General features: G+C 43.5%; 1 protein-coding gene across 1 annotated transcript in view; it reads right to left on the bottom strand.

The window, feature by feature from the left end:
* The window catches only part of LOC137377863 (actin-binding protein WASF3-like), a 75,549-nt gene that overhangs the window by 9,211 nt on the left and 50,707 nt on the right, over positions 1 to 15,631 (bottom strand). The window contains exon 5 of the mRNA XM_068047933.1: positions 5,547 to 5,722. Coding sequence (XP_067904034.1) covers positions 5,547 to 5,722 — 176 coding nt within the window. The remainder of the gene's footprint in view (positions 1 to 5,546; positions 5,723 to 15,631) is intronic.

The following is a 15,631-nucleotide window of genomic DNA, read 5'->3' as shown; positions in this document are numbered from 1 at the left end:
AAACTCCTCCAAAAACAGTCTAAAGTACTTCAGCACTTTGTAATAGAAAAAGTTCCAAAAAATCATCTTACTTGCAATTTGGGTGCCTGACCCTTTAAATAATGCAAGTGCAGGGTCCATTTTACAACTTAACGCTCCTTGTTTGTAAAGTTATGTCGGAATATGTTGCCTACACATTCATTCTGCAAATTAGGAATCCTGGTGTTACATTAGCTGGTTGCACTGTGGGAAGTCAGGATAGCATCCATTCAAAGCATTCTAGCGCACAGAGGGGACGTATGCCCTTCGACTATTAGAGCACCACTCGGACCACGCAGGAAATGACCGGTGGTGCAGGGGACGCACGGAGTGTGGTGCAAGGCCTCAGTAATGCTACTGAAAGCTGCGCTATATGAGACAATTTCTCGCCCAATTCTTTTTTTCATTGCTTTTCATGTTTCTTACCACCATATATCCTGATCTAGATCACTACCTAGATGGTCAGGAGTTTAGGATCTGGGACATCATCTTCCCATGATCACTTGCAAAATCAGCCAAATTCAAGCTGAGCAGTTTAAATAATCTTCAATACTCCCATGTAGCAAAATCTAACTATGAGACAAATATATCTGATTGATATACCTGGGACTTAAACTTGCAACCTTCTGGTTCGCATAATTTGGATAGCTCACAGAACCGCAAGCCTCACACCATCAGTGAACTTAATACTTTACACCAGAAGTCATTAATGAAGTCATAAAATGTTTAATGTTGGATCGCCATAAAGATGATTCTGCTCCTTTGTTGCCTATCTTGTGTGCTTGTTAGATTGCCATTCTGTCCTGTTACTTATATTGTCTAGCCATCTTGGTTTTCCCTTGGTCTTTAGTTTTATATTTCTCCCAGTATAATCAGTTTGCTTAGATAATCTCTCTTTCTATGGCTATGCATATTAAGTAGAGAGATACAGCACTGAAACAGGCCCTTCAGCCCACCGAGTCTGTGCCGATCAACCACCCATTTATACTAATCCTATTTCCCTCTCACATCCCCACATTCCTCAATTCTCCTACCACCTACCTACACTAGGGGCAATTTACAATGGCCAATTTACCTATCAACCCGCAAGTCTTTGGCGTGTGGGAGGAAACCAGAGCACCCGGAGGAAACCCACGCAGGCCACAGGGAGAACTTGCAAACTCCGCACAGGCAGCACCCAGAACCGAACCCGGGTCGCTGCAGCTGTGAGGCTGCAGTGCTAACCACTGCGCCACTGTGCCGCCTAAGTATTGGAGTATTGCTCTCATTGTTGTTAACCTTTCAAATACCCATTCATTACTCCTCTTTCTATGGAACTCTGTGCATCATTTCATATTATATCTCAAAGGACTGCAACATTTGTGTGCCTGTAGTTTTTAATGTCCATACGTGATGTTTCTGGAGGACGACTGGTCATACAGAGGCCAATTTTCCAATTTGAATGCTGAAGCAGCAGGTTTGCACCACAGTGAGCTTTGCCCTTGTCAAGGTCACAATGATCCGATCTTGTGGATTTCACGAGATTGATCTCAATAATTATGTGTAGTGATTTCCTGACCTACGTACCTGCCAGCACTCAGGTTGGGGATGAAAAATACCATGCTGCTCACCCTATAATAGTTTCCAGAAGTCTCCTTAGTTCTTTAAGTTATACCCTTACCCTTCCAAATCTTGTTTACTATTCACAGTCTATTCTCATCTCCTGACTCCTTGTTAAAGTGTGTGACCCAGTATCCTTAAAAACAAAATATGTTGACTTGCTTGATCCTCTCAATTTATTTATATGCTTGTATCTATTGACTCATTGCTATATACTTTTGATTTCATTTCTTTAGAATTTTCTTTCAATCCATAACAAGTGCTTACAACAGCCAATCTGTCTATTTGTGTCTTTAGTTGTTCTCATTTTCAGCTATGGATACTACACTATCTGCATATTTCAAGTTATTAAACTTACAGTTTCTGACTGTCATCACTCCTTAAAAGTCTTTTGGGAATGCCATGCTAATCATCTTGAATAAGGCAAGGAAGAAAATTTAATTTCTCGGATAAAACCAGTTTTCTCACTAGAAATTTATTTCTTTACCTTGCATACAATTCTATTTCTGATAACTGCTACAAGCACAGTGATGTCATGTGATAAGAGTGCTACAAAGCTATCCTTCTTAGGCAGTTCCTCAGGAACAAGGATGACTTTCTTCCACTCCAGGGTTGTGGGTCCTTAGGTGACTGAACAGTCCAATTCTGCATCTCCACACTCTGTCACAGGTGGGGCAGGTGGTGTTTGATGAGACGAGTGGATGGGATGCTCGAATTTCTGAGCGCTCCTTCCACTGTTTGTGCTTCATCGCTGCCTAGACATGTCGATGTTGTTCAAACTGGCTGGTACCTTCGCAGATGCTTCTCCATTTTGGGCTGTCTCGGGCAAGAGATTCCCACGAATCGGTGGAGATGTCACATTTTTTCAGGGAGGCTTTAAGGACATCCTTATAGTGTTTCTTCTACTCTCCTAGTAGCCTTTTGCCATGATGGAGCTCAGAGTAGAAAGCTTGTTTTCGGAGTCTTGTATCAGGCATGTGGCCGATGTGACCGGCCAGATGTAACTGACTAACCATGACCAGTGTCTCGATACTGGGGGTGTTGGCCCGAGAGAGAACACCGATATTGGAGTGCCTGTCCTGCCACTGAATTTGCAGGATCTTGCGGAGGTACCACTGGTGATATCGCTCCAGGGCTTTGAGATGTCTGCTGTACAGTGTCCATGTTTCCGATGCATACACAAGGGCAGGTAACACTGCGGCCCTGTAGACCATGAGCTTGGTGCCAGGTTTGAGCTTTGTCATCAACCACTCTTTTCCTCAGACAACCGAAGGTTGTGCTGGCACACTGGAGGCGATGTTGAGTTTCATCATTGATGTCTGCCCTTGCTGAGAGGAGGTTCCCAAGGTATGAGAAATGGTTCACATTGTCCAATGGTTCGCCATGGATCTTGATAGTCGGGGGGTGGGGGGGGGGGGCAGTGTTGCACTGCGGGAGCAGGCTGGTAGAGGACCTTTGTCTTCTGGATGCTTAGCTTAAGGCCCGTTCTTTCAAACACCTCTGTGAATGCATCGATGAGGGTTTGAAGCTTGGCCTCTGAGTGTGCGTATAAGCAAGCGTCGTCAGCATACTACAGCTCGATGACAGAGGTTGGAGTGGCCTTGGTTCTGGACTGGAGGTGACGTAGGTTAAATAGTTTCCTGCTGGTCCTGTAGAGTAGATCTACTCCAGCAAGGAGCTTCAAGGAGATGAGGTGGAGTGTTGCAGCAAGGAGGATGGAAAAGAGCATTGATGTGATGATACAGCCTTGCTTGACCCCAGTTTGCACTCAGATTGGGTTAGTGGCAGATCTGTTGTAAGGATTACAGCTTGCATGACATCATGCAACAGGCAGAGGATGGTGACGAATTTCTCCGGGCTGCCAAATTTGAGGAGGATGTTCCATAATGCCTCCCGGTTGATAGAGTCGAAGGCCTTTGTGAGGTCAAAGAAGGCCATGTATAAAGGTTGCTGCTGCTCCCTAAATTTTTCTTGGAGTTGTCTTGCTGCGAAGATCATGTCCACTGTGCCTCTTGATGGACAGAATCTGCACTGTGATTCTGGTAGGAGCTCTTCAGCCACGGGGAGGAGGCGGTTGAGAAGGACTCTTGCGATGACCTTCCCTGTGGCGGATAGCAGGGATACCCCTCTGTATTTACCACAGTCGGTCTTGTCACCTTTTATGAAGATGGTCACAATTAGGCATCTCGGAGATCCCCTAGCATGCTCTCCTCCTTCCAGATGTGAGAGTTGAGACCATGTATTTGTGTCAAGAGTGCCTCTCTGCCATATTTTAGAATTTCGGCTGGAATTCCATCAACGTCAGCGGCCTTATTGTTTTTTTAGCTGTCAGATGGCCTTTTCGATCTCATGTTGGGCTGGGATTGTGTTGAGGTCGTGGCGGGTAGCATGCTGTAGAATGTGGTCAAGGGCACTCGCATCAAGAACTGAGTCACGACTTTGGAGATCTTTGAAGTGCTCCTTCCAATGAGCGCTGACTGCCTCTCTGTCCTTGATCAGCACCACTCCGTTCTTTGCTCTCAGTGGGGTAGGTCCTTGGATGCTTGGGCCGTAAATGGTCTAGACCGTGCTGAAGAATCCACGCATGTTGTGGCTGTCAGCGAGTTGCTGTACTTCCTGCGCTCTTTCAGCCCACCAGCTGTTCTTTAGGTCATGGGTTTTTTGTTAAACCTCGGCCTTCAATTGTCTGTACACCTGCTTCTTTTCCCTTGAATTCTGGTGATGCTTCCAGTTCAGGAATGCCTTGCACTTGCAATTTAGAAGCTCCTGAATCTCCTGGTTGTGATAGCAATGTTGTAGCGACGGAGTTCTCGGGCTATGATAGTGGTACAATGTTCAGGTCTGTCGCTACTGGGCTTGTCCATAAGAGTCCTGATATTCCAGGTCCCGAAGTTCATTTTGATGGGGTGGAAGATGCCTGTGTGTGGGTTCTTTTAACGTGGGGTGGCCATTGCACACCGACTACCACACAGTCTGAGCGAAGCAAGGTCTTTGTCCAATTGCAGGGATGGCCAAGGTGATTGGAGACCAGGCTCCGCTACACGGACAGGGACTAATACATACACATGGCCAGCATATCCAGCTGGCGAGCCCAGGAGCAGGCCATACTCAGGGTCAGGGTGTTCTTGAAGGGGTAGCTGAAAGCCTGCTCCAAGGGATCTTGTGACAAGGGCTTTCCAGGACCCCTCATGGAGCTGGCAGGAATAGGCTGAAGCAGAAAAACCAGTACGCAAAGCTATAGTTTATGCACATCTCTATCTGTGGTATTGTAGCAAGCACTTTTTCCAACTAAAGGGCCATTCACCCATTTCCTATATGTTCTTGCTGATCTTGGTGAACTCATCATTTCATTTGCTCCTCATTTTATCAGCTTGCCCCTGACATCAGCAGCCAGACAAACCTCCTTAACATCTTCAAGGAACAGACAACTCAAGGGGACTGTGGTAAACTCCAGGACATGGTATAATTCGATTTCAAAAATTTTTTGATAAAAGTTCCACTCAAATGACTATTAGTTAAACTCAAAAGTTATAGGAATTCAGGATAAATCTTGGGAGTGGTTAAAAGCCTGATTGAAGAGCAGGAAACGTCAGGTTCTCATAGGATTTATAATCAAAGAAGGGTGGTGAGGACTGTGTCTGCCCAGAGCTCAATGTTGGCAGCACTGCAGTTTCTAATTTAAATAAATGATCTGGATTCAAAAACCCAATGACAAATGATCAAGTTTGCTGATGACACCAAACTAGGAAGGATAGTTCATTTGACACAAACATCTCCATGGCTATCGGGCGAGATACCGTAATACATTGAAGTTAACAGTGCAAACATAAATATGCAGTTAATACCATCTGCAACACAATTTCATCTAACCTAATACAGGGACAACATGGAGTTCCTGTTCTACATTGTTTAAGCTGGAAGAGTTGTACCTGGTATCTGGTGACACTGATCCTTCAGAAGATGCTGCGTGGTATGGTGATGGAGAAAACCTGTGATCAGCTCTAAACTCTTTATCACGTCCCATCACGTCCCACTCTGGTCGTCGGGTTCGAGCTTTACGAACTTTCTTCACCTCACGAGTGGCATCTTCCACCAGTTTCTGTTCCTAAGGGAAAAGAAGTTAAAATTCAGAAATTGTTGCATAGCCCAGTCTCAGCACTGGTTGCCAGATGAACATTTTGTTGTGTATTGTTGTAGCATAGATCGAGTGTTTTCTACAGAAGTCTCGGAGTCTTTATAGGGCTAAAGTATAACTCATTTATTATATACATGTATATTTACACTCCCCACAAGCCTATCTAGCCAGCACAACTCGTGCTGCTTCTAGCTTCTTCCAAGCCTAATACCCAAGTGACTATACCTCATCTTCACTACAGTGAGAGGCGTTTACTGTCATTGTCTCAAATGTTAACCCTTTCAGGCCCTTATATTACACATTTCACTTCTACGAGTTGGATTAGAATGAACAGCAAGGAGATCCAGTGAGGGAGAGGGAAGAAAAGAGACAGCACCAACCCTGCTAACCTAAAGAAAATTTATGAGGGTGAAAACTCAACCAAGTGAGGAAGAGGATGCATAAGATACAGCTAGATTTTTTTTTTTATAGATACAGCACTGAAACAGGCCCTTTGGCCCACTGAGTCTGCGCTGACCATCAATCACCCATTTATACTAATCCTACATAAATCCCATGTTCCTACCACATCCCCACCTTCCCTTAATTCCCCTACCACCTACCTATACTAGGGGCAATTTACAATGGCCAATTTACCTATCAACCTGCAAGTTTTTGGCTGTGGGAGGAAACTGGAGCACCCGGCGAAAACCCACAGTCACAGGGAGAATTTGCAAACTCTGCACAGGCAGTACCCAGATTCGAACCCGGGTCGCTGGAGCTGTGAGGCTGCGGTGCTAACCACTGCGCCACTGTGCCGCCCCAAAGTGCATTAGGCCCTTGGGAGCTTTGAGTTGCACAAGCACATTGTCTATTCTGTTTGGAATAAAAAAGTGGTGATTTATTCAGAAGTGAATATAAGTTTGGTGGTGCATTATATGCTGCATTTATGTTGCAGGTGCATTTTCATAGTTTGCATAGCTGTTCAGCAGGTGGCAGGCAAAAAATATGGCACCCTCCATGTTTCTGCTGGAACTGGAAAATGCCATAAGATGCAAAGGTCCTGCACCTCCTCTTTTGGCTTTAGTACTAACAACCAAATGTTATTCCAAATAATTTTTAATAAATTTGAAGGCATTCTGATGAAAATAAATTTTAAGGGCAGTTTTTCTCCCCCCCACAATCTACATCATTGGTTTGTGTACTTGGCTTTCTCTGCAAATTGCACTCAAAATTTCTGATGATTTCCCATACATAACAAGACTGTCTAGAGCGCCAATCGTTTTTGATAAATAACTTGCCACCGAGTAAGGTAAGATCACCAGGCTTAGAGTTGCTGATTTCTGATTAATTGTGTCAAATTATCAGCCATGAACACATGTCAGTTGCTTGCAAATGCAACACCTACAACTCTCTACATCTGCTAAGCTCACAGTATTCTCCACACCAAGCTTCCCACATCAATCCAAGCAGCCCCTCCAGTAATTGAATGTGTGATTCAGACTTGCAGCTGTGCTACTCCATACAGTCTCTTGTGCTAACAAGTCTATTTGTTTTGCTGCCTGGATAAGCAAGCCAATTTCGCATCAGAGTGAATCAGCCACAACCTCGAACCAAACATGGGGAACTAAACCTTCAAGAAAGCATATTATTTTTGAAAGGCAAATCCTACTAAGAATTCTCAGATTCAGCGCTTGGTCTGTGCTGAGTAAATTGTCTTTAGCCAGGTTGCCAGTACAGTGTCCTCACAATTAACCTTAGCATCTCAGAGCTAGGCAGGGGAATAAAACCAGTCAAGGTTCCAGCTCCTGAGATAGGGCAGGCCACCAAAAAGGCAGAAACAATGGGAGAAAGTGGGTCACAGAAAACAGGTAGATTAGGAGGGTGGAGTCCAGGAAAAAACACGCAGAAGTATTGTGTAATATTTGAATGCACACGTCTGCCTATCAGTTGCCTTGTGCCCATCTGTGATTGAATATAGGTATAATAGGCTTAATTGGGTAGAAGTTAGAAATAGTTAAAATATTATACCTTTTAGAATTAAAGGTTGAATAAATGGTCAGGTTTTCAAGACTCACTGACGTTGACCTTTAAGAAGGTAGAGTTAAAAAATTTCAAGGTCCCTGTGATGGACACATTCATTTGAGTCTCTGTTGTCAGGGCCTTGGAAGATAAACACACACATTAAAATATCCTGTGTGACATCAGTAAGAGGCAGCAATAAAATTAATTGGTTTGTGGGGTTGTTGATGCGGACAGGTCGGCTCCAGAGGTTGATTTGGGGTGCCATGGAAAGGGCAATTATAGATAATAAAACAATAAATGGAATGGACTTACAAGAACAAGAGGTCAAGTAAAACACAATTATAAACATTTTGACCAGATAAATGCTCACAACTTCAAAAGCAAGAAAATTCCAGTAAAACATTAAGTGGAGATGGTAGTTAAAGATATGTATTTTAAAAGCAGGATAAACACACACAGGAAGGTAACATCTAAATGCTAAAGGTCAGATGACACTTCAGAAACAGTATAAGCATGAGAGGTTTTGAAGCAAAGATTAGAAGTGTTGAATCCTCAACAATGCTTCTCAACTATGGGAAATTTAAGGTTAAAAGTTGACTTTAAATTTTGATGGATATTCTGTATATTCTAAGATATTTTGCTATAACATTAGCAAGGTTAAACATTTGGATTCTATGTTAGAAACAAGATGTGTTACATCTTTTAGTAATATTTGATATTGTGTTATACTTATCCATTTAGAAGTGAATTGCATGTTAAATTCTTTAATAAATCAATAAAAGTTAATAAATCATCTCATGTAGCATTCTGTATGCAACTGCAAAGAACCCCCTCTCTGTGTCTCTTTAAGTGGAGAGATACGTATTGAAGAGAGTTCCCAGACCCTTATAATATCTGGGATATTTATGACTTAGCCATAATTATTAAAAATAGGCTATCCAAAAGATTGTAATACTCTCTGTTGGATTTCTTTCTTTGAGGGAAAGCTAGTACAATTCTTTGGACCCAAATAAGTGTCTATGAGAATTTGTCTGGTTTGAACTTGATTAAGGGAAAATTCCTAGGGATGTACTCCTGATTTGGTTTAGTCCCTATAAGGGGTTAAAATTATAAATCACTTCACATCATCCAAGAGAGACTTTTTCTTAAATTTGACGAATTTTAAGAAGAATTTTCTGAAGGTTAGGTCCATTTAAAACTTCTGTTTAGAAAAGGAGTAATTTAGAATGAAGAGATCCAAACTCTAGTCTTAGGATTCTAGTCCTTAACATGAAAAGATTTTTCAAAAAAAACGTTTTTCACCTAACATTAAAAGATTTCTGTAACATTCTTTTCATAAAAAGTCTGTACTGATAAAGGATTCCAAAAGAACTAGCCAATTGAACAATGGCGAGTAGCCACAAGGTAGCTGGGATTATAGCCAGTAGAGCTGGAAGAATTGGGATCAACTACACGCGAACCTCCCTGTAAAGAATGAAAAGGAGTGGGCTACAGAAAGATATGTTCAAGGTAGAGTGTTGAGACTGTAGAGTGGGAACCAAAAGTTGTTGGAGCCAAGTTTATTAGTAATTTTACGATTCTTTTGTGATTAAAAAAAGTTAGAAATTTCATTGTTGAGAAGAAAAAAGACTTGCATTTATGTAGTACTTTTCATGACCTCCGGTCCAAAGCACTTTACATGTAATGAAGTACTTTTCAAGTCATAGAGTGGAATTTTATGCTGTTAGGATATGAGCGTGAGTCGGGACCATTTCTGGGTCCTCACCCCACACTGGCTGTCAGGGTGCCTGCCTGGGAGATCTTCCCAATGGCAGACAATTAAGGACAGCAGATAGGTTCTGGAGGCTGTAGGCCAAATCAGAGTGCCTGCAGCCTTGGAAGGTCGGCAGCTCCACCACAACAACTGGGCATTGCTGCTGCTGGATGGAGAATGAGGAGGTATTTACTTCAATTAAATAAACGGTGGCCACAGCTGCCAGGCCAGCCTGGTGGCGGGGAAATCACAGGATGGCCAATGGCCGTGGCTGTGGCTTGCTGATGGCTGCAGCTCTGGTGTAGAGGCGGGGGCAGGGGTGGGGGGGGTTGCTAGGTTAGAAAAAGAAACCTCGAAGAATTCCCAGACCAGTTGCTGGCAAGCCACCTCCAGGCACCCGCTGAGCTTGGCCCTGAGAGGGTGGAGGGGAGGGGGGGGTGGTGATTCGCCACTGGGAAGATCCCAGCGGCATCCCCAATCAGCCCACAAATGGGCAGTTAATTATGTAGATTGGCTACCTTCTGCTGCTGGGCTGGTAGTTTCTGCCAGTGAAGAAGATAGCCCAGAGGTAGGAACATGTCGACCCACTGACCAGCTGCTAATATTTTGACTTTTCTCCCTATCCCGCCTTCAATTCCACTCCCACAGGACCGGAAAGACTCCGCCCATAGAGTCAGACTCATTATGACATAGGCAGAGGCCACTCAGCCCATCGAGTCCATGCCAGCTCTCTGTAGAGCAATCAAGTCAGCCCCATTCCCCTGCTCTATCCCCACAGCTCTGCAAGTTTATTTCCCTCAAGTGCCCATCTAATTTCATTTTGAAATCATTGCTCATCTCTGCTTATTGCCTTATTCCTCTTTTCTACTTCCATATGCTGGTGCCCATTCCCCTGACAATTTAGTTTAAACCCTCCCCAGCCACAATAATGAACCTTCCCACAAGGATATATTGGTCCCAGTCCTGTTGAGATGCAACCCATCCCTTTTGAATAGGTGCTTCCTGCCCCAGAACTGGTCCCAAAGTCCCAAGAACCTGAAGTCCTCCCTCCTGCACCATGCCTCCAGCCATTGATCCTCCCTATCGTCTCATTTCTACTCTCGCTAGTGCATCATTAGCATCGCTAATGCAGTTACTCTTGCAATGTAGGAAAAATGGCAGCCAATTTGCGCACAGGAAACCCCCACAAATAACAATGTGAATGACTAGATGATCTGTTTTTTAGTAATGCGGATTGAGGGATAAATTTTGGGCAGCACAGCTCTTCTTCAAAATAGTACTGTGGGATCTTTTACGTCCACATGAGCAAGCAGACAGGGCCTAGGTTTAACATCTGATCTGAAAGACAGTACCTCCAACAGTGCAGCACTCCCTCAGTACAGCATGGAGTGCCAGCTTAGATTTGTGTCATCAAGACCCTGGAGTGGAACTTGAACCCACAAGCTTCTGACTCAGAGGTGAGAATGCTACCAACTGAGCCACGGCTGACAGTTATTAGTGGTAGACAGTGACATGGGTAAGTGCGGCTATCAGAAAATGCCACTTGAATTAAAATTCTGTACAATAAAATTAGAGAAGTTCAAAAAGTAAAAACTAACCATTTGGAAGAACAGGGATTCAACGAAAAAGAAAAATGGCTGACAGACTACAGACTTGAAGTGTACAAGAAAAATATATAGAGAGTGAATGATGATGACCTTCAACTCAATTATCTCTTTATTGAGAAAAAATTCTCACCTCTGTTATTTTTCAGTAAAGAGATATTAGGAATGGTAGGTCACCATCATCACTTCTTTTTTTTAAAAATCACACCATTGAGTAGAATTCTGATCCAGCCTGATGTCCCTCTGGTCTTTTACTATTTTAAGCATATCACATATTTCCCAATCTATTCCCACTGGCCCCGTTAATTGGATATAGTCCTGTTACAGCTCATTGCACAACTTCTGACTGCATCTGTCAGTTGTAATGAAAATTAACCAGTGGCAGGCAAAGGCAATACCTGTGAAACCTATTAAAAGAAATTCAATTCATTGCCTCAGGAGACCCTTCCTCCATGCATAAGCTTGGCAACACACACACATTTCTTTTTAAAGGGACACTGCTACTTCCAAAAGGTCTGGCAAGGCAGCTTCATAACCAGAGTGAGTTTAATAATTCTCAAAGATGTAATTGCATCATTTGGCTAATTGATTACATTTGTCCATTACAATTTGTTTTACTAATTTACTCCCTCCCATCAGTAACTCCTCCTGGGCTATGGTTCAACTGTGCCAGTGGCCTCAAGTATCTTGTCCAAGTGCTCATTCTTAACTTAGACACTGAAGGGACAATTTAACCCTCCCCAATTGCTGGGAAAGGAGCAGTTGAGCAATTAAAATGAAATGGATCCATCTCCTACTCCTTTTCCACTGATCTGCGATTTGAATGCTGCTGGTTTTGGTAGTGGTTGAGGCCAGACTCTGATGGGACCTTCCTTAATAAATGCAATTCAGGGTTCCGTCACAAACATGGTTAACTGCCACGTCTGCTGAGGTTGCTAGGAAGCCAGCAAATCTCTCTAAGGTAAGGTGATTTCAATAGAGAATACAATCAAGCAGATATAAAAACTGGCAGTCAACCTGGCCCACCTATTCCCACTCAGCTGAGGTTAAAATGACTCCCCCCCACCCCATCACTTTCACATCATACAGTAAATTTATGCATTGAGCCATTGCAGTACTTAGCCTGCTAAAAAGAAAAGATAACAAAACCAGATCACAAAAATCTTCACTGTGGTTTTTCTGAACACTTGTACATAAATAGGGAATGCTGATTATGTGAGTAAATTATAAATTAGTAAGTATAAATACCTTTTTTAAATGCAGCAATCAAGAGCAATTCATTTTTTTGCTGTTTCATTTTTGATGATCAAAATTACTCAACAGCCGTCACTGCGCAGTAATTTTTTTAATCTCCAAATTTCTTTCTTGAAGATATTGATCTATGTAAGGGTGAGCTTGGTCCCTTGCGGATTTATTTCCAATGGGGAGCATGGTTCCAATGAGAAGGAGATATGGTTCTAAAGTTCTGGGGGAGGGGGGGGGTATGGTTCCAATGAGCCTGGGGAGGGTATGGTTCCTATGGTTTGGGGGGGGGGGGAAAAGATGGGTAAGGTTCCTATGAGGGGAGTGGGGTACAGTTCCAATGAAGGGGTTGACGGTGGTATAGTTCCAATTGGGGATATGGTTCCGATGAATGTACAGTTCAAATTGCAGGTGGTTGATTCCAATGCATGGCAGTCACCTTCAGAGGCCCTGCTCAAGTGATCATTATTCATATGCTGGCCTTGAATGAGTCAGTGTCAGCAGGTTATCTGACTATAGAAGATGTCACATCTGAGTCCCATTCTGCCTTCATCCAGCATCTATACACCTACACTTTAAGCAAAGGCCCTGAATAGCAATCAAGAGCTGGAACCCTTACTGATTTATTTTCGTCCTTCCCTAATCCAGGGGCACAAAAGCCAGTTACATCCAACTAGCACCCCACCTGAGATCAGCTAAGTTCATACAAATCAGGAGTTAAACCTGAGACTATCCTGGCTCAGTGACAGAGACTTTACATCAGCTGTTGGAGTTCTCCGATATTTATTTTTAATACAGCTTTGGCACTGCCTCGCAATGTAATAAGAAACACTAATTAAAATATCATTTTGAAGCCATATTTGATTTCGCACAAAAATATTTGCATGAATAAAAGAATTAAATAGACAATAGTTTTAAGGCACAGATGCAGTGCAGTGGTACAGCAAAATGACTGAACCACCAACACATTGTGGCACAATCCCCAGTCTTAGTTGTGCCTCTGTGGGAAGGTGGAAAACAGGTTTAGTTTAGAGATACAGCACTGAAACAGGCCCTTCGGCCCACCGAGTCTGTGCCGACCATCAACCACCCATTTATACTAATCCTACACTAATAGGATAGGATCAAAGAAAACCCTAAGGCTTTCTATAGGTATATCAGGAATAAAAGAATGATAAGAGTTAGAACAGGGCCAATCAAGGATAGTAGTGGGAAGTTGTGTGCGGTATCAGAGGAGATAGGGGAAGCGTTAAATGAATATTTTTCGTCAGTACTTACAGTAGAGAAAGAAAATGTTGCCGAGGAGATTACTGAGATACAGCCTACTAGGCTAGATGGGATTGAGATTCACAAGGAGGAGGTGTTAGCAATTTTGGAAAGAGTGAAAATAGATAAGTCCCCTGGGCCAGATGGGATTTATCCTAGGATTCTCTGGGAAGCCAGGGAGGAGATTGCAGAGCCGTTGTTGTTGATCTTTATGTCGTCATTGTCGACAGGAGTAGTTCCGGAGGACTGGAGGATAGCAAATGTTGTCCCCTTGTTCAAGAAGGGGAGTAGAGACAGCCCTGGTAATTATAGACCTGTGAGCCTTACTTCGGTTGTGGGTAAAATGTTGGAAAGGGTTATAAGAGATAGGATTTATAATCATCTTGAAAAGAATAAGTTCATTTGCGATAGTCAGCACGGTTTTGTGAAAGGTAGGTCGTGCCTCACAAACCTTATTGAGTTTTTCGAGAAGGTGACCAAACAGGTGGATGAGGGTAAAGCCGTGGATGTGGTGTATATGGATTTCAGTAAGGCGTTTGATAAGGTTCCCCACGGTAGGCTATTGCAGAAAATACGGAAGTATGGGGTTGAAGGTGATTTCGAGCTTTGGATCAGAAATTGGCTAGCTGAAAGAAGACAGAGGGTGGTGGTTGATGGCAAATGTTCATCCTGGAGTTTAGTTACTAGTGGTGTACCGCAAGGTTCTGTCTTGGGGCCACTGCTGTTTGTCATTTTTATCAATGACCTGGATGAGGGTATAGAAGGGTGGGTTAGTAAATTTGCGGATGACACGAAGGTCGGTGGAGTTGTGGATAGTGTCGAAGGGTGTTGTAGGGTACAGAGGGACATAGATAGGCTGCAGAGCTGGGCTGAGAGATGGCAAATGGAGTTTAATGCGGAGAAGTGTGAGGTGATTCACTTTGGAAGGAGTAACAGGAATGCAGAGTACTGGGCTAATGGGAAGATTCTTGGTAGTGTAGATGAGCAGAGAGATCTTGGTGTCCAGGTACATAAATCCCTGAAAGTTGCTACCCAGGTTAATAGGGCTGTTAAGAAGGCATATGGTGTGTTAGCTTTTATTAGTAGGGGGATCGAGTTTCGGAGCCACGAGGTCATGATGCAGCTGTACAAAACTCTGGTGAGGCCGTACCTTGAGTATTGCGTGCAGTTCTGGTCACCGCATTATAGGAAGGATGTGGAAGCTTTGGAAAGGGTGCAGAGGAGATTTACTAGGATGTTGCCTGGTATGGAAGGAAGGTCTTACGAGGAAAGGCTGAGGGACTTGGGGTTGTTTTCGTTAGAGAGAAGGAGGAGGAGAGGTGACTTAATAGAGACATACAAGATAATCAGAGGGTTAGATAGGGTGGATAGTGAGAGTCTTTTTCCTCGGATGATGATGGCAAACACGAGGGGACATAGCTTTAAGTTGAGGGGTGAAAGATATAGGACAGATGTCAGAGGTAGTTTCTTTACGCAGAGAGTAGTAGGGGCGTGGAACGCCCTGCCTGCAACAGTAGTAGACTCGCCAACTTTAAGGGCATTTAAGTGGTCATTGGATAGACATATGGATGAAAATGGAATAGTGTAGGTCAGATGATCGGCGCAACATCGAGGGCCGAAGGGCCTGTACTGCGCTGTAATGTTCTAATTCTAATTCTAATTCTAATCCCATATTCCTATCACATCCCCACCTGTCCCTATATTTCCCTACCACCTACCTATACTAGGGGCAATTTATAATGGCCAATTAACCTATCAACCTGCAAGTCTTTGGCATGTGGGAGGAAACCGGAGCACCCGGAGGAAACCCACGCAGACACAGGGAGAACTTGCAAACTCCACACAGGCAGTACCCAGAATTGAACCCGGGTTACTGGAGCTGTGAGGCTGCGGCGCTAACCACTGCGCCACTGTGCCGCCCAGCAGGAAAATGGGGGAAAGAATAAGAGAAGAAAATATTACAATGAAATGCAATAGTTTCACTGAATTGGAACGGATCGCTGCAATAAG

Source organism: Heterodontus francisci, chromosome 15 (assembly GCF_036365525.1).
Source record: "Heterodontus francisci isolate sHetFra1 chromosome 15, sHetFra1.hap1, whole genome shotgun sequence".
NCBI lineage: Eukaryota > Metazoa > Chordata > Chondrichthyes > Heterodontiformes > Heterodontidae > Heterodontus > Heterodontus francisci.
This window is presented reverse-complemented; position numbering and strand designations above follow the sequence as displayed.